The sequence below is a fragment of the Balaenoptera borealis genome (assembly GCF_965194805.1).
Source record: "Balaenoptera borealis genome assembly, chromosome: X".
In the NCBI taxonomy this organism is placed as follows: Eukaryota; Metazoa; Chordata; class Mammalia; order Artiodactyla; family Balaenopteridae; genus Balaenoptera; species Balaenoptera borealis.
Window position 1 is genome coordinate 58,330,959 of NC_138881.1, and position 27,088 is coordinate 58,358,046.

A 27,088-nucleotide genomic window follows, 5' to 3' on the forward strand; every position below is an offset into this window, starting at 1 on the left:
CAGATCCAGGAAAACCTGGCACACTCACATCGGTAATATCACCTGTCCCCTAGGAATTCATAGAGTCCTGCAGGCCAAGTCTTCACCAGGAACTGTGTTCCCATCCTTGCACTTTGGCTCTCCTACATCAGACCCCAGGCCAGTAGCCCAGAGCTCTCATCTGTTCCAGAGATGAAAAACCCTGCATCACCCCTTATTCTCAGGTCTCAGACCCATCCTGTGACCTCATTCTCTTGGCTGACTGCAATACCTACTTGGCTCAAGAACAGAGTAGATGGATCAGACTTGGGAATAGAGGGGATCTGGGATGTCTTTAACCTACCATCTTCCTAAAATCTATCTACATTTTTAAAATTCCCATGAAGGCATGAGATTATTCATTTTTCTAAAGTTTTTTCACTTTTCTACTAAGTATTATTACCAATTTGATAAGTGAAAAGTGGTATCTCATTTTCATTTCTGTAGTTATTAGTGAATTGAATACACTTTTATATTTATAGACCATTTATATTCTGGATTAAATTACCTATTCAAGGCATTTCTCTCCCTTTAGTCAGTTTGGGTGCTGTACATTTCTTGTTAAGTTTATCCCTACTTTTTGTTGTGACTTTGAATATAAAACATGTTCAGATCAGTGCCAGATAGATTATAAATAGATTACAGATGGATAACAGATAGATTATTCAACTGAAGAATAATATACATATAGAAAGTTGCCCAATTCATAATTATACAGTTTGGTGAATGTTCACAACGTGAATATACCCATGTAACTAGCACCCAGATCAAGAAACAATATTACAAGCATCCCAGAATTACCACTGTGCCCACTTCCAGTCTCTGTCTTCCCTAGAGGGTAACCTTTGTGTCTGACTTCTTTCATCCAATGTAAGCTTGCCAAAGAAAATACAGGATGCCCAGTTAAATTTGAATTTCAGATAAACAGTGAATCATTTTGCATGGAGCATATATATATATTAAAAATGATTCATCATTTATCTGAAATTCAAATTTAACTAGATGCCCTGTATTTTTTTTTCTCTTGCTAAATCTAGTAACCCTAACTCAACATTATGCTTGTGAGATTCATCCATATTATTGCATGTAGTTGTAGTTCATTCATTTTCGTTACTATACATATTCCATTGGTGAATATACCACAATTTATTTATTCTTTGTACTGTTGGATGGGCATTTGGGTAATTTCCAGGTTGGAGCTATTATGAATAGTGCTGCTATGAATATTCTTGTACCTGTATTTTGGTGAACATATGTACACAAATTCCTTCAATCCTGAATTCTCCTGTAACTGCTACCCTATCTGCTTCCCTTTAGAGTTAAGCTCCTCAAAAATGTTTACACTGCTTAGCAACACATGTGACTCACTCATACATTTTTTGGTGAGATATAGCATACCTACAGAAAATTGCATAAATCATGTATATAGTTTATTAATAATTATAAAGTGAACACCCATGTAGTTACACTTAGGTTGAAAAACAAAACATTTCTAGCACCCATATATAGCCCTCACAGGTCACGATCCCCTCCCTTCCCTCTAGAGGTAACCACTCCCGACTCTTGTGGTAGTAATTACTTTGCTTTCCTTGATAGTAGTGCCACCTGTGTATACATCTCTAAACAGCATAATTTATAGGGTTGGCCAAAAAATTCGTTCGGGTTTTTCCATAACATCTTACCAAAAACCCAAACGAACTTTTTGGCCAACCCAATAATTTTCTTTACTTTTAAACTTTATATAAGTGGAATCATACTGTATGTAATCTTTTGTGTCTTACATCTTCCACTCAACATTGTGTGTGAAAGGTTCGTATGTTGCATACAGCTGTAGTTCTTTTATTTCCATTTCAGTATAGTTTTCCATTGGTACGATTATACCACTATTTATTCTTTCTACTGTTGATGGAACAACAGTTTCAGTTGTTTCCAGTTTTTGGCTATTATCAACAATACATTCTTGTTCATGTATCCTGAGGCATAGAATTTTCTAAGGTATATACCTAGAATTACTTGGTCATAGATATACACCCAACTGTCTTCCAAAGTATTCCAGTGTGTGAGAGTCCTGTTGCTGAGCATTCCCCATGTAGTTATATTCCCCATGTTCTGTCAGAATTTTAAATAGTTGCCAATCTAGTGGGTGTGGAGTGATAAACTTCACGTGGTTTTAATTTTCATTACCTGGATGACCGGTTGATCACTTTTTCATGTGTTTATTGGCCATGTATATTTTCTTTTCTGTAAACTGCCTGTTCTATTCTTGCCCATTTTTCTATTGTGTCTGTCTCTGACTGATTTTAAAACGTAGTTCTTTATATACTGTAGATTCTAGTCACTGTTCAGTTATATTTATTGCAAACCTCCCCACCCCCACATGTTTTGCAGATATCTTCTCCTTCATCTCTGGCTTGTCTTTTCACTCTCTTTTCATTTATGATTCCTTTATATTATGTCTTCTTTAAGAAATCCTTCAGTACCGCCAAGATATTCTTGAAGATATTCTTTATTATCTAATAAAAGCTGTACAATTTTGCCTTCACATTTAAGTCTTTAATTCACCTGCAACTGTTTTCTGTACACAGAATGATGTAGGGGTCCAATTTTGGTTTTCCATGTAAATACCCATTTGTCCTAGCACTATTTATTGAAAAGTCCATACTTTTCTCACTGATGAGCAGTGCCAATTCTGTCATTTATTAAGTGCCCAAATGTAGCTTGGTCTGTTTTGGTGCACTCTATTCTCTTAAGTCAAATTAAGTTTTCCAAATCTATGTATATCTCCTCACTTATTAAGGACTTCTTTAATATCTCTCAGTAATTTTCCTTGTAGACATCTTATACATCTTTTGTTCTATTCTTCGGTAATTTGTAATTTGACTCTATTGGAAGTGATATTTTAAAATCTTTTTAGTAAAGTATAATATACAAACAGAAAAGTACATATAAGTGAATACCTTGCTGAATTCTCACAAACTGAATAAACTCATGTAACCAGCAAGAATAGAATCTTTTAAAATTTTATATTCTAACTTTGTTTTTGGCATATGGAAATAAAATTTATTTTCTAAGATTGACTTTGAATCTAGGAACCTGATTCACTCTCTCTGTAGTCTGTCTTTACCCACCTTACTAAAACCACTATGTAAAACATCACCAGTGATATATATATATTTTTAACATCTTTACTGGAGTATAATTGCTTTACAATGGTGTGTTAGTTTCTACTTTATAACAAAGTGAATCAGCTATACATATACATATATCCCCATATCTCCTCGCTCTTGCGTCTCCCTCCCACCCTCCCTATCCCACCCCTCTAGGTGGACACAAAGCACCTAGCTTATCTCCCTGTGCTATGCGGCTGCTTCCCACTAGCTATCTGTTTTACATTTGGTAGTGTATATATGTCCATGCCGCTCTCTCACTTCATCCCAGCTTACCCTTCCCACTCCCCGTGTCCTCGAGTCCATTCTCTATGTCTGCGTCTTTATTCCTGTCCTGCCCCTAGGTTCTTCAGAACCTTTTTTTTTTTTGATTCCATATATATGTGTTAGCATACGGTATTTGTTTTTCTCTTTCTGACTTACTTCACTCTGTATGGCACACTCTAGGTCCATCCACATCACTACAAATAACTCAATTTCGTTTCTTTTTATGGCTGAGTAATATTCCATTGTATATATGTGCCACATCTTCTTTATCCATTTATCCGATGATGGACATTTAGGTTGCTTCCGTGTCCTGGCTACTGTAAATAGAGCTGCAATGGACATTGTGGTACATGACTCTTTTTGAATTATGGTTTTCTCAGGGTATATGCCCAGTAGTGGGATTGCTGGGTCGTATGGTAGCTCTATTTTTAGTTTTTCAAGGAACCTCCATACTGTTCTCCATAGTGGCTGTATCAATTTACATTCCCACCAACAGTGCAAGAGGGTTCCCTTTTCTCCACACCCTCTCCAGCATTTATTGTTTGTAGATTTTCTGATGATGGCCATTCTCACTAGTGTGAGGTGATACCTCATTGTAGTTTTGATTTGCGTTTCTCTAATGATTAGTGATCTTGAGCATCTTTTCATGTGCTTCGTGGCCGTCTGTATGTCTTCTTTGGAGAAATGTCTATTTAGGTCTTCTGCCCATTTTTGGATTGGGTTGTTTGTTGTTTTGATATTGAGCTGCATGAGCTGCTTGTAAATTTTGGAGATTAATCCTTTGTCAGTTGCTTCATTTGCAAATATTTTCTCCCATTCTGAGGGTTGTCTTTTCGTCTTGTTTAGGTTTTCCTTTGCTGTGCAAAAGCTTTTAAGTTTCATTCGGTCCCATTTGTTTACTTTTGTTTTTATTTCCATTTCTGTAGGAGGTGGGTCAAAAAGGATCTTGCTGTGATTTATGTCATAGAGTGTTCTGCCTAGGTTTTCCTCTAAGAGTTTGATAGTGTCTGGCCTTACATTTAGGTCTTTAATCCATTTTGAGTTTATTTTTGTATATGGTGTTAGGGAGTGTTCTAATTTCATTCTTTTACACGTAGCTGTCCAGTTTTCCCAGCACCACTTATTGAAGAGGCTGTCTTTTCTCCATTGTATATTCTTGCCTCCTTTATCAAAAATAAGGTGACCATATGTGGGTGGGTTTACCTCTGCCCTTTCTATCCTGTTCCATTGATCTATATTTCTGTTTTTGTGCCAGTACCATACTGTCTTGATTACTGTAGCTTTGTAATATAGTCTGAAGTCCAGGAGCCTGATTCCTCTAGCTCCGTTTTTCTTTCTCAAGATTGCTTTGGCTATTCTGGGTCTTTTGTGTTTCCATACAAACTGTGAAATTTTTTGTTCTAGTTCTGTGAAGAATACCATTGGTAGTTTGATAGGGATTGCATTGAATCTGTAGATTGCTTTGGGTAGTATAGTCATTTTCACAATGTTGATTCTTCCAATCCAAGAACATGGTATATCTCTCCATCTGTTTGTATCATCTGTAATTTCTTTCATCAGTGTCTTATAGTTTTCTGCATACAGGTCTTTTGTCTCCTCAGGTAGGTTTATTCCTAGGTATTTTATTCTTTTTGTTGCAATGGTAAATGAGAGTGTTTCCTTAATTTCTCTTTCAGATTTTTCATCATTAGTGTGTAAGAATGCAAGAGATTTCTGTGCATTAATTTTGTATCCTGCTACTTTACCAAATTCATTGATTAGCTCTAGTAGATTTCTGGTAGCATCTTTAGGATTTTCTATGTATAGTATCATGTCATCTGCAAACAGTGACAGCTTTACTTCTTCTTTTCTGATTTGGATTCGCTTTATTTCTTTTTCTTCTCTGATTGCTGTGGCTAAAACTTCCAAAACTATGTTGAATAATAGTGGTGAGAGTGGACAACCTTGTCTTGTTCCTGATCTTAGAGGAAATGATTTCAGTTTTTCGCCATGGAGAACGATGTTGGCTGTGTGTTTGTTATATATGGCCTTTATTATGTTGAGGTAAGTTCCCTCTATGCCTACTTTCTGGAGGGTTTTTATCATAAATGGTGTTGAATTTTGTCGAAAGCTTTCTCTGCATCGATTGAGATGATCATATGGTTTTTCTCCTTCAGTGTGTTAATATGGTTTATCACATTGATTGATTTGCATATACTGAAGAATCCTTGCATTCCTGGGATAAACCCCACTTGATCATGGTGTATAATCCTTTTAATGTGCTGTTGGATTCTGTTTGCTAGTATTCTGTTGAGGATTTGTGTATGTACGTTCATCAGTGATATTGGCCTGTAGTTTTCTTTCTTTGTCACATCTTTGTCTGGTTTTGGTATCAGGATGATGGTGGCCTTGTAGAATGAGTTTGGGAGTGTTCCTCCCCCTGCTATAGTTTGGAAGAGTTTGAGAAGGATAGGTGTTAGCTCTTCTCTAAATGTGTGATAGAATTCGCCTGTTAAGCCATCTGGTCCTGGGCTTTTGTTTGTTGGAAGATTTTTAATCACAGTTTCAATTTCAGTGCTTGTGATTGGTCTCTTTATATTTTCCATTTCTTCCTGGTTCAGTCTTGGAAGGTTGTGCTTTTCTAAGAATTTGTCCATTTCTTCCAGTTTGTCCATCTCATTGGCATATAGTTGCTTGTAGTAATCTCTCATGATCCTTTGTATTTCTGCAGTGTCAGTTGTTACTTCTCCTTTTTCATTTCTAATTCTATTGATTTGAGTCTTCTCCCTTTTTTTCTTAATGAGTCTGGCTAATGGTTTATCAATTTTGTTTATTTTCTCAAAGAACCAGCTTTTAGTTTTATTGCTCTTTGCTATTGTTTCCTTCATTTCTTTTTCATTTGTTTCTGATCTATTCTTTATGATTTCTTTCCTTCTGCTAACTTTGGGGTATTTTTGTTCTTCTTTCTCTAATTGCTTTAGGTGTAAGTTTAGGTTGTTTATTTGAGATGTTTCTTATTTCTTGAGGTAGGATTGTATTGCTATAAACTTCCCTCTTAGAACTGCTTTTGCTACGTCCCATAGGTTTTGGGTTGCGTGTTTTCATTGTCATTTGTTTCTAGGTATTTTTTTGTTTTCTCTTTGATTTTTTCAGTGATCTCTTGGTTATTTAGTGGTGTATTGTTTAGCCTCCATGTGTTTGTATTTTTTTACATTTTTTTTCTGTAGTTGATATCTAGTCTCATAGCGTTGTGGTCGGAAAAGATACTTGATACGATTTCCATTTTCTTAAATTTGCCAAGGCTTGATTTGTGACCCAAGATATGATGTATCCTGGAGAATGTTCCCTGAGCACTTTTGAAGAAACTGTATTCTGTTCTTTTTGGATGGAATGACCTATAAATATCAATTAAGTCCATCTTTTTTAATGTATCATTTAAAGCTTATGTTTCCTTATTTATTTTCATCTTGGATGATCTGTCCATTGGTGAAAGTGGGGTGTTAAAGTCCCCTACTATGATTGTGTTACTGTCGATTTCCCCTTTTATGGCTGTTAGCATTTGCCTTATGTATTGAGGTGCTCCTATGTTGCGTGCATAAATATTTACACTTGTTATATCTTCTTCTTGGATTGATCCCTTGATCATTATGTAGTGTCCTTCTTCGTCTCTTGTAATAGTCTTTATTTTAAAGTCTATTTTGTCTGATATGAGAATTGCTTCTCCAGCTTTCGTTTGACTTCCATTTGCATGGAATATCTTTTTCCATCCCCTCGCTTTCAGTCTGTATGTGTCCCTAGGTCTGAAGTGGGTCTCTTGTAGACAGCATATATATGGGTCTTGTTTTTGTATCCATTCCGCCAGTCTGTGTCTTTTGGTTGGAGCATTTAATCCATTTACATTTAAGGTAATTATCGATATATATGTTCCTATTACCATTTTCTTAATTGTTTTGGGTTTGTTATTGTAGGTCTTCCTTCTCTTGTGTTTCCTGCCTAGAGAAGTTCCTTTAGCATTTGTTGTAAAGCTGGTTTGGTGGTGCTGAATTCTCTTAGCTTTTTCTTGTTTGTAAAGGTTTTAATTTCCCTGTCGAATCTGAATGAGATCCTTGCTGGGTAGAGTAATCTTGGTGTAGGTTTTTCCCTTTCATCACTTTATATATGTCCTGCCACTCCCTTCTGGCTTGCAGAGTTTCTGCTGAAAGATCAGCTGTTAACCTTATGGGGATTCCCTTGTATGTTATTTGTTGTTTTTCCCTTGCTGCTTTTAATATTTTTTTCTTTGTATTTAATTTTTGATAGTTTGATTAATATGTGTCTTGGCGTGTTTCTCCTTGGGTTTATCCTGTGTGGGACTTTCTGCACTTCCTGGACTTGATTGACTATTTCCTTTCCCATATTAGGGAAGTTTTCAACTATAATGTCTTCAGATATTTTCTCAGTCCCTTTTTTTTTCTCTTCTTTTTCTGGGACCCCTATAATTCGAATATTGGTGCATTTAATGTTGTCCCAGAGATCTCTGAGACTGTCCTCAATTCTTTTCATTCTTTTTTCTTTATTTTGCTCTGCAGTAGTTATTTCCACTATTTTATCTTCCAGGTCACTTATCCGTTCTTCTGCCTCAGTTTTTCTGCTATTGTTTCCTTCTAGAGAATTTTAAATTTCATTTACTGTGTTGTTCATCATTGTTTTTTTGCTCTTTAGTTCTTCTGGGTCCTCGTTAAACGTTTCTTGTATTTTCTCCATTCTGTTTCCAAGATTTTGGGTCATCTTTACTATCATTACTCTGAATTCTTTTTCAGGTAGACTGCCTATTTCCTCTTCATTTGTGTGGTCTTGTGGGTTTTTACCTTGCTCCTTCATCTGCTGTGTGTTTCTCTGTCTTCTCATTTTGCTTAACTTAACTGTGTTTGGGGTCTCCTTTTCGCAGGCTGTAGGTTTGTAGCTCCTGTTGTTTTTGGTGTCTGCCCCCAGTGGCTAAGGTTGGTTCAGTGGGTTGTTTAGGCTTCCTGGTGGAGGGGACTGGTGACTGTGTTCTGCTGGATGACGCTGGATCTTGTCTTTCTGGGTTGCAGGACTGCACCCGGTGGTGTGTTTTGGGGTGGTGGTGAACTTATTATGATTTTAGGCAGCCTCTCTGCTAATGGGTGGGGTTGTGTTCCTGTCTTGCTAGTTGTTTGGCATAGGGTGTCCAGCCCTGTAGCTTGCTGGTCGTTGAGTGGAGCTGGTGTTAGCATTGAGGTGGAGATCTCTGGGAGAGCTTTCGCCATTTGATATTACATTGAGCCGGTAGGTGTCTGATGGACCAATGTCCTGAACTCGGCTCTCCCACCTCAGAGGCACAGGCCTGACACCCGGCCGGAGCACCAATACCCTGTGAGCCACACGGCTCAGAAGAAAAGGGAGAAAAAAAGAAAGGAAGGGAGGGAGGGAGGGAGGAAAAGAAAGTTATTAAAATAAAATATTTTTTAAAATATTTTTTAAAAATTGAAAAGTAATAAAAAAAGAAAGAAAGAAAGAGAGCAATCAAACCAAAAAACAAATCCACCAATGATAACAGGCACTAAAAACTATACTAAAAAACAAACAAAAACGGACAGAGAGAACCCTAGGACAAATGGTAAAAGCAAAGCTATACAGACAAAATCACACAAAGAAGCATACACATACACACTCACAAAAAGAGAAAAAGGAAAAATATATATATATCTGTATATAAAAAAAATAAGAGAGCGACCAAATCAATAAACAAATCTACCAATTATAATTAACTCTAAATACTAAACTAAGGTAAACATAAAACCAGAAATAAATTAGATGCAGAAAGCAAACCCCAAGTCTACAGTTGCTCCCAAAGTCCACCACCTCAATTTTGGGATGATTCATTGTCTATTCAGGTATTCCACAGATGCAGGGTACATCAAGTAGATTGTGGAGATTTAATCCACTGCTCCTGAGGCTGCTGGGAGAGATTTCCCTTTCTCTTCTTTGTTCGCACAGCTTTGGATCTGGCCCCGCCTCTGCATGTACGTCTCCTGAGGGTGTCTGTTCTTCGCTCAGACAGGACACGGTTAAAGTAACAGCTGATTCGGGGGCTCTGGCTCACTCAGGCCGGGGGGAGGGAGGGGTACAGAATGCGTGGTGAGCCTGCGGTGGCAGAGGCCAGCATGACATTACAACAGCCTGAGGCACGCCGTGTGTTCTCCCGAGGAAGTTGTCCCTGGATCAGGGGACCCTGGCAGTGGCGGGCTGCACAGGCTTCTGGGAGTGGAGGTGTGGATAGTGACTTGTGCTTGCACACAGGCTTCTTGGTGGCTGCAGTCGCAGCCTTAGTGTTTCATGCCCTTCTCTGGGGTCCGCGCTGATAGCCGCAGCTTGCACCCGTTTCTGGGGCTCATTTAGGTGGTGCTCCGAATCCCCTCTCCTTGCTCACCCCGAAACAATGGTGTCTTGCCTCTTAGGCGGTTCCAGACTTTTTCCTGAACTCCCTCCTGGCTAGCTGTGGCGCACTAGCCCCCTTCAGGCTGTGTTCACGCAGCCAACCCCAGTCCTCTCCCTGGGGTCTGACCTCCGAAGCCTGAGCCTCAGCTCCCAGCCCCCACCCATCCCGGCGGGTGAGCAGACAAACCTCTCGGGCTGCTGAGTGCTGGTCGGCACCGATGCTCTGTGCAGGAATCTCTCTGCTTTGCCCTCTGCACCCCTGTTGCTGTGTTCTCCCCCGTGGCTCTGAAGCTTCCCCCCTGCCCATCCCCCATCTCCACCAGTGAAGGGGCTTCCTAGTGTGTGGAAACTTTTCCTCCTTCACAGCTCTCTTCCAGAGGTGCAGGTCCCATCCCTATTCTTTTGTCTCTGTTTTTTCTTTTTTCGTTTGCCCTACCCAGGTATGTGGGGAGTTTCTTGCCTTTTGGGAGATCTGAGGTCTTCTGCCAGCGTTCAGTAGGTGTTCTGTAGGGGTTGTTCCACATGTAGATGTATTTCTGATGTATTTGTGGGGAAGAAGGTGATCTCCAAGTCTTACTCCTCTGCCATCTTGAAGGTCTCCTCCACCATTGATATCTTAATTACCAAAACGAATTGGTTATTTTTAGTGTCCATCTTACCTGACTTCTTTGTGGCATTGACACTTGAACATACCCTTCTTGAAACTCTTCTGGTTTGTGAATGTTCACTTTCCTAGTTCTTTTCTTAACTCAAACTATTCCTTTTCAGTCTCTTTTGCTTTTCTTCTTTCTGTTCCTAATAATATGCTAATTATTGTACTCAGCATCATTTCCTTGACAAGGAATGAGTACCCATCACCTGCTGTTAGTTCTTCCTTAGCAATATTGTGGAGGTTCACCCACTTGCAGTCTGTTCCTCCTGCCTCTGCAAAGTCCGTGCCTTACCCAGCACACCTGGTCAGGAGCCTCCTAACACTTTCAATCCTAGGAGGCATTCCTTCTAAATACCATAGCCATGTTAATCTTCTTAAAATACCACTTTGTCCATGACACCTCCCCTGCTTAGAAACTAAGTGGCACATCACTGCTTATAGGATGAAGTCGAAAAACCGTAGCTAGGCCTTCCAGAACCTTTGTACCCTGATCCCATTTACCTCCTCAGCTGTCTTTCACAGCTTTCCTGCCCACACTCTCCTCTCCAGCTACATGGCCTCCACAACATGCCCTGCTAATTCTGGCTTCTGTGTACTTTCATCACAGCTGTCTCCTCTTCTCTCCAGAATGAAGTCATTCTCCCCATCCCCCATCAAACTATCTACAACATAGCCATCTTTCAAGGTCCAATTTAAGTCTTGAGGTTTTCGATGTCACCTTTTGTAACCATTTCATCTTCTAATGTATTTCTTCTCCTCTAAAATTCTGTAGTACCAGGGGGCTCTCTGGTCATTTTCTGGCCCCTCTGTATTTTCAGCTTCATCTCCCAACACTTCCCCACAAACTTCAGGGATCCACCCACAGCAGTCTACTCATTGCTTTCCAAACAGTACTGTTGTTTCAGATCTCTGTGCTGTTGTATATGCTGGGTTTTTTCTTTTCCCTACTGCCTCAGAAACCTGGTTTCATCAAGCACCCCTGTTCCTCCTGTGTTTTTAACCTTTCCCTCTCTACTGGCTTTTCCCCCTCAGCATAGAAGCATACCAATGTGTTTCTCCCATTTTAAAACAAACAAAATCCTTGATCCTCCTCATACTACTGCTCTTTTCCCTTTTCCTTTCACTCTGCTTTTTTGGCAGCCCTCCATCCTCATCCCATTGAAACTGTCCCTGCCGAGATCAACCAATGACCTGAATAACTGAATCCATTAGGCTATTTTCAGTCCTCCTCTTACTTGGTGACTCCAATGTGTCTGACACCCTGCCCCTTCTTCTGGACAGTCTCATTCCTCCCGTGGATCTGTGACACTACCCTCTCCTGGGTTTCCTCTTACTTTTCTGAGGACTCTTTCTCCGGCTCCTCTTATTCCACCCACACACACTTGAAACATAGCCCAGGTTCTGTCCTGGGATTTTTTTCTTTCTCTTCCCACTGTTCAAGCCCATCACCTTGCTCCCTCCGCACCATCTTAAGTGGTCTCGCTCACTTAGATGCTTATAGCTCCTACCCATATGCTGCTGATCCCAAACCTCTATCTCCTGCCCATATCTTGCATCTACATTTCAGCCTATAAATGTAGTTGCCTGTGGGGCAATTTGTGAATGTCCCACAGGTACCTCCCATTCCACGTATCTGAAGCTGAACTCCCCATCCTTCCCTGCCTCTGTTAAACCTGCCCCTCCATTACCTGTATTCAATAATATCAACATTCCCCCAGTCACCCAAGCCAGAAACCAGGGTATCACTCCATACTCTTCCTTCACTCTGACTCCTCTTCCCAATCCCATCAGTCACCAAGTCCTGTCAGTCTTACTTTCTCATCTCTCAAGTCACTTTCTTTTCTCTAACCCTACTACCACTACCTTCGTTCAGGCCTTCATCGTTAGCTTATAGCATGCTTTCCAACTGGATTCCTTATCTTCAGCCAGGCACCTGTTCAAGTTATCTACCAACCAGCAGCAGCATGTTCTCCCTAAACGGGATATCCCTGCTTAGAGCTCTTTTCAGAGCTCCTCGCTTTGTGCCACGCTGCTTAGCAAGGCCTTTGTGCTCTAGCCTTGCCTACCTGGCTAGCTTCCCCTCTCCTCAGCCCTTTGTCAGAATCTGCCTAGCCATACTAAGTGTGCTATGTTCTTGCTTGTCTATGCGTCTTTGTACATCTTGCTCCTTCTGCTATAAATGCCTTCCCTCTGTCTTCACGTGGCTAATTCTATTTCGGCCTTCACTACTCAGCTCCAATTTCATCCCCTTGAACCACCTCCAGTTCTTTGACCCCCTCCAGTTCCTTCCACTCCCACCTCCCTCATCTAGTGCTTACCTCTTTCCTACACTAACACTACCCCAACTCTGTACTACAGTCATCACCTTGCCTGGCTGACTCCCAGTAGACAGCAAGCTAATCAAAAGGGGGAACTATGTCTTATTCATCTTTGAACCCCAGGGGCCTGGCATAGTGCCTGACATGTCATCATTAGCCCTCATTGAATGCCTAAGTTCTTTTTCCCTTTTGGTCTGACTGGTAATGCCTACTAATATTTCAGTTCACAGTTCAGATGTCACCCACCTATGAAACCTCTACTTTGGGTTGAAGTCTTTCCATCAGTTGGTGCTCCCATAGTATTTTTTTCCTAACACTTTATTATGAAAATTTTCAAAGATACAACAAAGTTGAAAGATTATACAGGAACATCCCTACACCTAGCATCTGGATTCCGCCATTAATATTTTACTATATTTGCTTTATATCTGTCCATTTATCCACTCATTAATCCACATTCTTTTTTAAAACGCATTTTTAAAGTAAATTGCACACATTAGTGCACTTTCTCCCAAATTCTTAAGCTTACATATTATTAACTGGAGCTTAATATTTCTTTAGATTTTTAATGTAAAATGTACAATGAAAAGCACAAATTTTAAGTGTATTGTAGCTGAATTTTCACAAATGCATTTACCTAAAAGCCTGTAATCCAAAGCCTTATCATGATATAGAAGATTATCTCTCTTCCCAGTCAGTTGTCACCCTACCACGTCTCACAGCATTCTCCCTTTTCACTGTAATTATATTTGTCTTTTTTTCTCATTAAACTTTGATTTCCTTGAAGGTAGTGACCAGTTCGTATTTTCTTACCACCTGTGCTAAGACTGTGTCTGACACACAGTAGGCGATCCATAACTGTTGTCTGGCCGGATATATGAATATCTGCCTTATTCCTGGAATATGAGTACATGTTGTATTCATCCTCTTTCTTTCTCGTCTCCCACATCCAAAAGGTCTCTTGGTCATGTCATATTTATGTCTTAAACACCTTCTATCTCCTTCATTCCTCTCCCATGGTTCCAGTCCTTAGCGATCGCTCAACTGAACTATTAAAATTACATCCTTGTACATGTCTCTTTATGCACTGATGAGAAAGTTTCTTGATAGACACCCAGAAGTAGAATTGTTGGGTCATATTGTAATGAACGTTTTTTACTTTAGTAGGTATTGCAAAATCCTCTCTAAGGAGTTTATATCCTTTTACACACCCACCAGCAAATATTATTAATTTGATCATTTTTGCTAAATTGATGGATGCAAAATTTTATTGTTGTTGTAATTTATATGTTTTGATTTCTAGTAAGGTTGTCTTTTCAGTAAAGTTGCCAAATAAACCACAGGAAGCCCAGGACACGGATATACTAGGAATACAGGATACACAGGACATACTTATACTAAAAACTTATTTGTGTTTTATATGTCCTATATTGTTATCTGTTAAATTCTGTGAATGCCAACTCAAATACTTTGCTTCTTTTTCTATTGACTTTTTAGAAAATTAATTGGGAGAGGGAGTTCATATATTCTGGACATAAGTGGTCAGTTTTATGAGTTCCAAATATTTAGTCCCCATCTGTGGCACATCTTTTTACTAAGTGTATGATGTCTTTTGTCATATAAAGTGTTGGGTTTTTTATATAAATAGAATTTCAGTGTAGTCATACAGACATAAAGGCATTTCTCCTATGTTTTCTTCTTTAAAAAAAGTCTTAAATCTGTCTGGAATTTATAACTACGTGTGGTGTGAGGTAGCAACTTAGTTTTATGTTTTTCCATATGGATAGCCATCTTCCCCAACAGAATATATTAAATTGTCCATCTTTTCCTCAAAAAAAAAAAAATAACCTCCTAACTGGTTTCTTAAACACCAGTTTTTTACTCCCAAATCTGCCTTCCAAATGACTACCAAAGTAATATTTCTGAAATCTAAATTTAATCATGTTTATTCCTTCTTTAAAACCTTTCATTTGTGTCCATCATCTACAATAGATGTTTTTAATCTGCCTTCTTTTTAAAGCAGAGGAACTCTTTTTAAAATGAAGTCTTAAAACAAATTCTAACAGCTGAAATAAATTTAAAAACAGATTTTAAATTCACATAAATTTATTTTGTAAGTTCAAATTTATAACATTGAGTAGGTCAATCTTCAAACAATAAGAATATTATAGCTATTTTTTTTAAACTTGTGATTTTAATTTATATAGTCTTTTTTTTTTAAATTAATTTATTTATTTATCCATGGCTGTGTTGGGTCTTCATTTCTGTGCGAGGGCTTTCTCCAGTTGTGGCAAGCGGGGGCCACTCTTCATCGCGGTGCGCGGGCCTCTCACTATCGCGGCCTCTCTTGTTGCGGAGCACAGGCTCCAGATGCGCAGGCTCAGTAATTGTGGCTCACGGGCCCAGTTGCTCCGCGGCATGTGGGATCTTCCCAGACCAGGGCTCGAACCCGTGTCCCCTGCATTGGCAGGCAGACTCTCAACCACTGCGCCACCAGGGAAGCCCCTATTATAGCTATTTTTATGATAACAATTTCTTTCTGTCTATTGCATATCATAAAATTTTTCATGGTAGAAAAATGCAGTACATCCAGCAAAGGACTTGTATCTAGAATATATGAAGAACTCTCAAAACTCAATAGTAAAAAATAATCCAACTAGAAAATGAGCAAGACACGAACAGATATTTCACTGAAGAAGATATACAAACGGCAATAAGCACATGAAAAGATGTTCAACATCCTTAGTCATTAAGGAAATACAAGTGAAAACCACAAGGAGATTTCACTGTACACCTCTCAGAATAGCTAAAAGAAGAAATAGTAACAATACCAAATGCTGGCAAGAATGTGGTGAAATTGAATTTCTCATACATTGCACTATTGGACATTTATTCCTGAAAAAGTGTATGTTCACACAAAAACCTGTACGCAGATGTTCATCATAGCTGCTCTATTTGTAATAACCAAAAACTGGAAAAAACTCAAATGTCCACCAGCAGGTGAATGAATGGTTGAACAAACTGTGGTACATCCATGCCATGTAATACTATTTAGCAGTAAAAAGGAATGAACTATTAAAACAGACTCCTTGGATGGATTATTATTATGCTGAGTGAAAAAAAAAAGACTAGTCTCAAAAGGTTACATACTGTATATGCCGTTTATACATTCTTGAAATAACAAAATTATAGGCGAGAAAGCTTAATGATTGCCAGGGGTTAGGGATTGGAGGGTGAAGAGGTAGGTGTGCCTATAAAGGGCAGCACAAGAGAGCCTTGTGATGATAGTACAGTTCTATATCTTGATTTTGGTGATCATTACATGAAGTTATACATGTGATAAAATTACACAGAACTACACGCACACACACACACACACACACAGAGTATGTGTAAAAATTGGTCACATCTGAATAACATCTGGGGATTGTGCCAATGCTAATTTCCTGGTTCTGATAGTGTACTATGGTTATGTGAGATGTTACCATTGGGGGAGGCTGGGTGAATGGTGCACAACACCTTGCTGTACATTTCTTTGCAGCTTCCTGTGAGTCTATAATTATTTCAAAATAAAAAGGTTTTTTTTAATGCAGTATAATGAAAAGTAACTTTTTCTCTTTCCCCAAATCCCTAGTCTATGTCTTTAGGCATTCTCTCTTTCTGTATAAATGGAAGCATACTATGCACTCTGTTCTAATCTACCCTGTATTTATGGAGATTGTTCCATATCAGTATATACATCTCTACTGTATTCTTTTTCATGTCCATATATTGTATAGATATGCCACTGTATTTATTATACCATTCCCCTATTGATAAACATTTAGGTTGGTTCCAGACTTTTGCTATTACACACTAGCTCCAGTGAACACTCTTAGTTCTTAGTATATAACATGATGGGGATTCTGGATGACAGCTACAATCTTATTTAAGGTTTTGTATCTATTTTTTCTATATTTTTTTCTTGTCACACATTATCAAGAAAATCCTGATTCATACTAATACATAATTATGAGTTATAAACATTTTTTAACAGCCCACTTTACAATCTCTTCAATTATTAAACTGATCTAGGAGCTTCAATGAGGAGTGATAGGACATTTAAATTCAATGTTGGATCACTAACGATATATTTCCTAATATGTTATGTAATAGCTATAAATGTCTAACAAGACACAAAGCTTACAAGAAGCACTGAAACCATCTTTTTTTTTTTTTGAGTGCCATTGGCTAAGTGCTTCATATGCACCATCACATTTTCTTTTTTTTTCCAGCTTTATTGAGATATTCTTGACATATAGCATATGTTACATTTAGGGTGTACAATGTGATGATTTGACACATGTATATGTTGCGAAATGGTTACCACAATAAGGTTGGTTAACATCTCCATCCCCTCACATGATTACCATTTTTGTGTGTGTGTGGTGAGAACATTTAAGCTTTACTCCCTTAGAACAAAGTAGTGGTTACCAGAGGGGAAGGGGTTGGGGAAAGATGAAATGGGTAAAGGGAATCAACTGTATAGTGATGGATGGAAACTAAAACTTTGGTGGTGAGCATACTGTAGGACATATAGAAGTAGAAATGTAATGTGCACATGAAACATATAATGATATAAACCAACGTTATCTCAATAAACTTTTTTAATAAAAAAAAGATTTAGTCTCTTAACAGCCATCAAGTACATAATACAGTACTGTTGATTATAGTCACCATGCTGTACTTGAGATACCCAGAAGTTATTCATCTAATAGCTGGATGTTTGTACTCTTTGACCAGCATCTTCCCATTTCCCCCACCCCTCAGCCTCTGGCAGCCACTATTCTACTCTCTTTCTATGAGTTCAGCTTTTTTTAAATTCCACATATAAGGTGAGGACACACAGTATTTGTCTTTCTCCATCTGATTTATTTCACTCAGCATGATACCCTCAGGGTCCATCTATGTTGCAAAAGGCAGGATTTTCTTCCTTTTTGTGGCTGAATAATATTTCTCTCTCTGCGTGTACCACATTTTCTTTATTCATTCATCCATCAATGGACAATTAGATTGTGAAACCATCTTTAATAGTATATCATAACATGTTGAGTTCCATATTCATTTGGTACCACACAACCAACTATGACGCAGTGATGAGCACATGAATTGAGTAACTGCCTCTGTCTGGTGTTTCAGTACAAGCTCATGTGCTACAGTGGTATAATTATCTGTACAGTTTTCCGTGAGTGTGCATGTGAACTGGGCAAAAGTCTAGTGCAAAGCCACAACCTTAAATTACACATTTGCAAAAAATTCAAACATATATACAAATAATAGAGGTATTTTCAAAGACTGCAGAAAAATTAATTAACCTTGCTGTGCAAGATAATGTGTCGGTAGATTCTAACACAGTTTTGTGAAGCAATTAGACTCCAATAAAGATCTATTAAAAAAAAAAGATTTGCTTTATAGCACATTGGAATGAGCCATTTAAATGCAGGTTTTTTTAAAAAACAATATAGGGTTTTTTTGTTTTTTGTCTTTGCTGCATCGTTGGGTCTTAGTTGTGGCATGCGGGATCTTTTGTTGCAGCATGCGGGATCTTCGTTGCGGCACGCAGGCTTCTCTCTAGTTGTGGCATGCAGGTTTTTCTCTCTCTAGTTGCGGCATGTGGGCTCCAGAGCACATGGGCTCTGTAGTTTGCAGCAGGCAGGCTCTCTGATTGAGGCACGGGGGCTCACTAGTTGTGGCGTGCAGGCTTAGTTGCCCTGTGGCATGTGGGATCTTAGTTCCTCGACCAGGGATCGAACCCATGTCCCCTGCATTGGAAGGCGGATTCTTTACCACTGGACCACCAGGGAAGTCCCTTAAATGCAGTTTTTAAAATAGTTAAAATAACGTTAAATAGCGGTGATGGTTGCACAACAGTGTGAATGTACTTAATGCCACTGAACTATACACTTAAAAACTGTTAAAATGGTACATTTTATGTTATATATATTTTACCACAATAGAAATAATTTTTAAAACAAAATCCAAATTACAGTTGCAGAAACTCTGCAGTATTTTTGTGGTTCCCTAAAGTATCCCTAAGGTTCTGAGGAACACAATTTGAAAACCACTGTCCTACAGGATAAACACAAATACCTGAGCATGACATATCTTTCATGCTTTTTATGATCTGTCCCTAACTGTCCTCTGGCCTCATTATTTGTTACTCTCTATCTCATAACTTGCATTATTTTCCTGTTGAACTCCCTGTAGTTCCTAAATGTATGATGCTCTCTCACAAATATGTGCCTTGACATGTTACTTCTCTGCCTGGAATGACCTTACATTCTTCTTTCCTACTCTTCCCTCCTCCATCAGCATTGTGCTAGTCATTCTTCACAGTTCAGCTCAAATTTTCAATTCCCACTCCTATGAGAACCCATTTTTACTATACTTACCTTTTCCTTTAACATTATATTTGCAATTATTTTTTGTTGGTGTGTCTGTCTCCCTTTAGATTTTTAACTCCTCGAGAGTAGGGATTGTGACTTATTCATCTTTCTACCTCTAATGCCTAGCACAGTGCCTAGAATATTGAACATATTCACTAAATGATGATAAGGACTCAGATGTGTGGGGTGAGAAAAGAGGGAGAGTCCAGGATGTCACAGGTTTGTTGTTTGTTGGATGACTGGTTAGGTGGTGAGACAATGAAAAGGAACAGTGCTGGAAGTGAAATAGATTTGCACTGAAAGATGAATTCTGTGTTGTTCAAGTTTGTGTTATGCAGTGCCACGTGGGCACAGCCCACTGGAGGTTATTCAGTAGGCAGACAAAATATAGCTTTGGACAGTAGGAAAGAGGTCTGGTTTGGAGATGGGAATTTGAGGAAGTCATTAATATAGGTGTTTATTGGAACTCTAGGCAAGGATGAGATAGCCCAGGAAGAGTATATATAGTAAGCAAAGAGCCTAAGACAGTCCCAAGAGAATACCAACATTTAATGGGTAGGTATTGGAAAAACTATCCCATTAAGTAGACTGGAAATGGTTGAGAATGGGGGACACAGTAGTCACATGGCTCTGGAGGGGCGACGTGAGAGTTCAAGCTTTCTTTAAATATATTTTCTACCAACCCCATCTTTTCAGCCTCAAATCTCTCCTCTTTCCAAGGTACCTGGTGCCTCTAAGTGAGCAAATTTGCTCATTTCCATAGAGCATAGAGGTTAAGATCATGGACTTGGGAGCCAGACTGCCTCCATCTGAATCCTGACTCTGCCACTTATTAGCTATGTGACCTTAGGCAAGTTACCTAATCTCTTTGTGCCTCAGCTCTCATATCTGTCAACAGACATAATCATACTTGATGCATACTTTATAGGACTATTGTGAGGATTAAGTAAGGTAATAAGTATAAAGTTCCTAGAACAGTATCTGGCTCATAGTAAACACTATATAAACTTAGCTGTTATTATCACTGTCGTGGTCATTACTGTCCCTCTGCAGGCACTTTAGATTGAGGCTCCTCCACCTTGCTGAGTCAGTTATTGCTTCTCTACCTGTGCTCTAAAAACACATTGAAAGCTCTTGTCTATGGATATTTCCTCTCCTGTGCTCTGTGTTCTTACGGGTTATTACTTTTTAAATTCCTTTTAGTGGTATCTTAGGGGGGAAAGAAATGCTGGTGGTCAGTTTCCTGTGTTTGAACAGAATTTCCTCTAATGCTCTCTGTGTTCTTTTTGTATATAATTTTATTTGTTACATTGGTTCCTATGAAGCTATATCAATTTTTTATTGGAATAATATGTGCCTAGATAATTACAATTTTAGTTTTTGAAAGCCTTTCATACTTTTCCCTCTTTAGACTTTCTGTACCAGAAACTTAACTATCTTTTTTCCTGAATTTTAGAGATACGTTTTCTTACCATCTAGCATACTGATGTCTGACCATGCACCTCGGTCCCCTACAACCAGATTCTCATCATTTTACTTACATAATCAGTTCTTCCATGTGTGTCAACTTGAAGGCCAACTTCAAGATACTGCCATTTCCTTCTTCACTTGCAGTATCTTTTTGGTGAAGAAATTGTCATCAGAGTAGATAAGGAATTTATTGGGTGCTCTGCTTTCACTGTCATGTAACTTAGCAAATATCCAGATTATCTAAGTTCCTCTATCCTATTAATAATAACTTGGGCTTCCCTGGTGGCGCAGTGGTTGAGAGTCTGCCTGCCAGTGCAGGGGACACGGGTTCGGGCCCTGGTCTGGGAGGATCCCACATGCCGCGGAGCAACTGGGCCCGTGAGCCACAGCGACTGAGCCTGCGCGTCTGGAGCCCGTGCCCCACAACAAGAGAGGCCGTGACAGTGAAAGGCCCGCACACCGCAATGAACAGTGGCCCCTGCTTGCCGCAACTAGAGAAGGCCCTCGCACAGAAACGAAGACCCAACACAGCCAAAAATAAAAATAAGTAAATAAATAAAAATTAAAAAAAATAATAATAATAATAACTTACATGTAGGTAGCACTTTATAGATCACATTTGATTTTTATCATAGCCTCATGAGGTAAGGTATGTATTACACCTGTTTTATGGATAAAGGAAAGTTTTAGTGGCTTGTCCAAGGTCACACACATTGATAAGTGGGAGAGGCAGAGTTTGAACTAAGATTCTATCTCCCAATCAAGTTCCTTTCCACTGTATCCCCTCTTAGTAGTTACTCCTGTAAGTCTTGTGATCTAGTGCAGTAATAGATCATTCCCCTTCTAGATAGGCAGACCATATCTATACTATCATATTACTTATGTTTTTCACCCTAATTTTCTTGGCTGTGCTACTTGCCTTAGGCTCATACATATTTTCTTCACATGTAGAGCAGGGTTTCTCAGCTGTGGCACTATTGACATTTTGGGTCAAACAATATTGGGGGGCAGGGACTGTCCAGGGCATTGTAGGGTGTTTAGTGGTATCCTTGCCCTCTACCCACTAGACGCCAGTAGCACTCCCCCTGACCTCACAGACTGTGGCAACCAAAATGTCTCCAGATATTGCCAAATGTCCTGCAGGAAGCAAAATTGTCCCCAGTTGAGAGCTGCTGCTTCGTTTCTCTTCTGCCTCGTTTTTCTCTCCTGTTACCAATATACCCTTTTATTCTAGTTGTGAAACCAATTGTAACATGCCTCCATGATACTTGTGAAGTTCTAGTCCCTTTTTAAAGTTAAAATCTCTACTTTATTATTTATTTGTTGCCCTAGTGAACAAATACCTGAAGCTGTTAAGTAGTATTCTTGATCCTCTCCTCACTTGGTCTGTTCTCAATCTTTTAGAGAGAAGAGGAACTTCTGGTCTTATAATTTTATCTGGGCATTTTCTCCATAGCCATCCTTGATTAGAACTTTTAAGTCTCTGCAGACATGTTCTTCCCAGTCTTTATGATATATAATCTCCAACCATGTCAAGAATTTTCTCTTAACAACAGGAAATCAAATGCTGTTTTGTGATGATTTCTTTCCAAAGGGACATTCATTTCCCTTGCTCCTATCTATTCCAAAACTCCAACTCTCATTTGAAGAAAAAAAAATCAGCCTTTTTATCCTTAAGTTTGTGCTTCTTGCTTAGATCATAGTAGCCATAATTTCTTCTCAAGGCTCATCTGGACTTTTATTGTTGTTCCTGTGGAACTATAGATGGACATTTTGCTCAGCAGGTTTGAAAAACCTCAGCAGTCTCTCCTTCACATCCTAGATGGGATATGGGCCAATAAGATGGCACAATGTTCTGTTTGGCTAAATGGGGGAAAGAAGAGAAAGGAGTGAACTAATATGAGGATTAGTATAGGCATTGGTGAGGTTTGATCAATCTCAGCAGGATCTCCTTCACATCCTGGATGGGATAAGTGGCCCTGAAAAATGGTACCCCTTCCAACTTGCAATAAAGGGAAAAGAAAGAGATAGTTGCTTGAGGGAATTGTTTTTGTTTTAGGTTGGGGAGATTTGAGCATGTGTATAGACTGAAAAGAAGGAATTCGTGAAGGAAAAATAAATTGAAGATCTAAGAAGGAGGGGGAAGATCGAGGGATCCAGGGTCCCTGGGAAAATGGAGGGAATAGAAACACTGGCAGAGGCTGAAGGGAAAATAAAGGTAGTCATTTCCTCCTCTGAAACAAGGAGAAGGACAAAGGAATCAGTAACAGCAAAGGAAAGACTGTGAAGTGAGGAGAGGGAAGGTTAGGGAGCCCTTATGAATAATTGATCACCATAATGTATTTGTTGAAATCATCTACTAATAGAGTGAAGGTAGATTTCCAGTCTTGGAAATGATGAGTGTTTAGAATAGCTGCTGTGGTGAAGGAAGAATGAAGAAGAGAAGATTGTCTATTGGCCAAGGGTTCAGCCAAGGTCAGATAGCGTGTTTTATAATGGATGGATCCAGTCCATTTTGTTATGTGACTTTCAGAAACTTACGTGCGCGTGCGCGCACACACACACACAGTTGGTTTAACCTAGGCCTGGGAATTGACATGGTAGGAATGGCAGAAGGTCATGGGTCTACTGAGTGCTTGGGAAAACATAACTGAAATGATTGACCGCAGGGAATAGGTAGTTTAAGGCCCAGGAAGGATGATCTACCGGGAGTATTAGAAAGTGTCAGTAGGGACTTCCCTGGCAGTCCAATGGTTAAGACTCCGTGCTTCCACTTCAGGGAGCACTGGTTCGATCCCTGGTTGGGAAATTCAGATCCCACGTGCTACGTGGTGCAGCTGAAAAAAGAAAAAAGAAAGAAGAAAGAAAGCGTCAGTAAATTTGTAGCCACAATAAGGGTGAAGAACAGGATCCATGAAAGAAATGGAAGGATAGTAGTAGGATGCAGAGAGGAATTTTGGAGTTCAGGATCTTGTAGATATAATTGTTTCAGGTTATAAGGGAGTCCAAAGTACAGCTGAATAAGTAAAGTAGTACAGCACTAACAATAATGATGCCATTTATATATCATTTAACTTTGTTTTGTGCAAAGTATCTTGTTAACTCCCCACCACAACCTAACGAGGTGGGTAGATTTGCCTCATTTTATAGAGCAGCTTACCCAAAATCGCATAGCTAATCAGTGACAGAGCCAGGATTAGAACCTAGGTCTATCTGACACCATTGCCCATGCACTTAACCATTATACTACATAGACTTTCCATGATAAACATAACCATGGGTGGGTCAGGGGCTTTCAAGGGACCTCAGAGATTATTATAATGTTTAAAAAGTAAACCTTGGAATTTAAGAAGTGGAAAAGAACCTTTACTCTATTTAAAGCAATAAGAGGAAAGGTATTTCATTGTGGTATAATAGAAAGAGCATAGGATTTGACTGCAATCCTGAGATGGAATCTCAGGCCTACCACTTATCCGCTAGTGGTACCACTTGACCTTAGACAAGTCATTTAACCTTTGAGCTAGTTCTGTCATCAATAAACTGAAAATGATAGTTAAAATAATGATAATAATAAAAAATAGCTTTTAATGTAATTTCACAGCATTAATTTAAGCATTAAGTGTGATAATGTATATTAAAAGTGTGATAATGTATATAACCACTTGTAAATAACTATACAAGTGGTTATTGTCATGGTGATCATTATCTGTCTCTCTGCTTTGTTTCCATGGGAAAGGGCAAGAAGTGCCAACAGACTCAATTGTGCATTCATCTTTGTCCTTTGAACTTTGCTTAACTGGAAGACCAACTGTTTGAAAGAGGAAGAGATGGAAAGAAAGTAAAATATCAGAGTGGATATCACCAACTTCTACCAGCATTATGTTTATTCCCATTTCTACCCATACCACCTAGGAAAAATATGGCCTGTTTCCCAAAGAGCATAAGAATATCTGATAAGAACACTAAAGATTTTTAAATACTGTTGTTTTTCATTTCTATAAAGCTTTCTGTTTGAAAAAAAAAGAGGCACTCTCAGAAAAGTGAACAAGATTAAGAGGTTTCTTTAAAATTGCTGATGTAATATTTCTATAGGGTCTTTATTTCTTATCTCTTTCTCAGGATAGGTATATGTTAGATGTTACCCAGGTAACATGGGTATATGTTACCAAGCAATTTAAATTTTGTTTCCTGCTATTAGGTATTAATATTAACCGAGGCCTCCTATGCTTGGGAAATGTAATCAGTGCTCTTGGAGATGACAAAAAGGGTGGCTTTGTGCCCTACAGAGATTCCAAGTTGACTCGACTGCTTCAAGGTAAGCCCAAAGTGCCTCTAAGAATAAGAGAGTAACTCAGAATGATAGTGCTGAGAAAGCAAAGATAGAACAGGTAAAAAGCCAGATTTTTGGACTATTACATACAGAGCTGTCTAGTTGATAAACAGGAGAGAGACCTGTTGGCAAGCAGGCTTCTAAGGTAATGGAAAAAATGTCTTCATATATGGCTTTGAGAGCCAAAAAATCTGTATGTAGCGTGTCAACTGTACTTAGTACTTTGTACCTGAAAATGAACTTAGTTACTGCCTTTATTACTGCTGATAAGCAGAATTCCCTAAGGAGTTAAGATCTACCTAGAGGGGGCATCCTAAGAAATTTTAATCCTAATAGTGACTCCTAACTTACTTGGCCCAGTAAGTTTTTTTTTGTTTTAACCTGATTAACTACTGAAGTCACAGTCTCTCTTAAGAACGAGGACACATGCAACAGGATTCTAAACTATATCATTTTATACAACAAAAATCTTAATGTTTTTATATTGACACAATAGGAAACTTGTAGATACTTAAGACTTTTTTTCTTACAGCTCTGAGATTGAAGTCACCAACCCAAATGGACAGTTTTGCTTGCATCCTACTTGTTTGATTTCATTTCCTTCCCTTGTTCTTTTTCAGATTCTCTAGGAGGTAATAGCCACACTCTTATGATAGCCTGTGTGAGTCCTGCTGACTCCAATCTAGAGGAAACATTAAATACTCTTCGCTATGCTGACAGAGCAAGAAAAATCAAGAACAAACCTGTTGTTAATATTGATCCCCAGAGAGCTGAACTTAATCGTCTGAAGCAACAGGTAGAAGGAACTTGACATTTGATGGGAAAAATTACAAGTGTGTGAGTGGAATGATAGAGCTCCTATTTCTCAGCTTCTTCTCTACCAGAAGTTTAGAGATGTTGGTTAAGCATTATGTTAGTTTGGGGAAATCTTAAAGTAACTCCTATTAACAGGTTTTTGGTCATATTTAAGATTAGGGAGTGGCACTGGAGATTTCACTGATAAAGAAGTGAGCAGTGAGAGATGAGGCAAGAGAGGTAGGCAGGTGTCAGATCCCGAAGGTCCTTATATGACTTGTTAAAGGATTTGGAATTCAACCTGAAAGCTGTAGGGGGCCACTGAAAGATTTAAGTAAGAGGGAACATGTTGAAATGAGATTACTCTAGCAAGTATATAGAAAGTGGATTAGAGGTGGGTATGACTAGAAGTAAGAAAATAAATTAGGGTATTATAATAACTCAGGTGAGAACTATGGCCTGAACTAAAGACAGTACCGATAGAGATGAAGAAAGGGGGACAAATTAGAAACAAAAGACAAGGAGGTAGAATGTATAGGGCTTATAAATGTGGTGACACATGTGACGTGGAAGGGTAGGTAGGGAGAATCAAAGTTGATTCCCAGGTTTCTTGCTTGGACAACTGAATAAGTGGTAGTAATAATCATTGAGTCAGGGAATATAGGAGGAAAAACGGGGTCAGGTAGGGAAATGGAAATGATGAAATTCAGTTTTGGGCATTTTGAATTTGAAGGGCTTGTGGGACATCTAAGTAGAGTTGTTCAAACATGGCTGGGTATGTGGGTTTAATGTAGAGAGGTCTGAACTGAAGATACAGATTTGAGAGTCATCAGCATTTAGATGGTATCTGAAGTTATGGAGTGGATGAGATCAAAGAGTGCCCGGCGCGTTAAAGGCACTTCCTCAATATTTGCTGAATGAGCAAATGGACAAGAAGAGAGAAGAAGCCTAGACAGAACTCAGGGGTAACAGCAGCATTTAAGGAAGGGGGAAAGGAGTAAAAGACAAGAGAGATGAAGAAGGAGCAAACAGGCAGGAAGAAAATCAGTGGTTCATGGAAGACAAGAGAAGAAAGTTACAAGGAGGGCTACTGAAAGTATAAATTTATAAAGAAGTGTAAAGTAAGATAAGGGTTGAAAAGTGTCCATTGATTTTCTTAGGAGGCTATTGATGACTGCAGTGAGAAGAGGGTCAGGGGAATGATAGGAGCAGATTGCTATGGGATGGAC

At 38.9% G+C, this 27,088-nt stretch overlaps 1 protein-coding gene across 3 annotated transcripts in view; it reads left to right on the plus strand.

Annotated features, from left to right (window-relative positions):
• Positions 1–27,088, plus strand: part of KIF4A (kinesin family member 4A) — a 125,456-nt gene that overhangs the window by 24,630 nt on the left and 73,738 nt on the right. For all 3 annotated transcript variants that reach the window (XM_082376542.1, XM_082376543.1, XM_082376541.1), the window contains 2 exons: positions 24,933–25,049; positions 25,685–25,860. In XM_082376542.1, the coding sequence (XP_082232668.1) occupies positions 24,933–25,049; positions 25,685–25,860 (293 nt within the window). The remainder of the gene's footprint in view (positions 1–24,932; positions 25,050–25,684; positions 25,861–27,088) is intronic.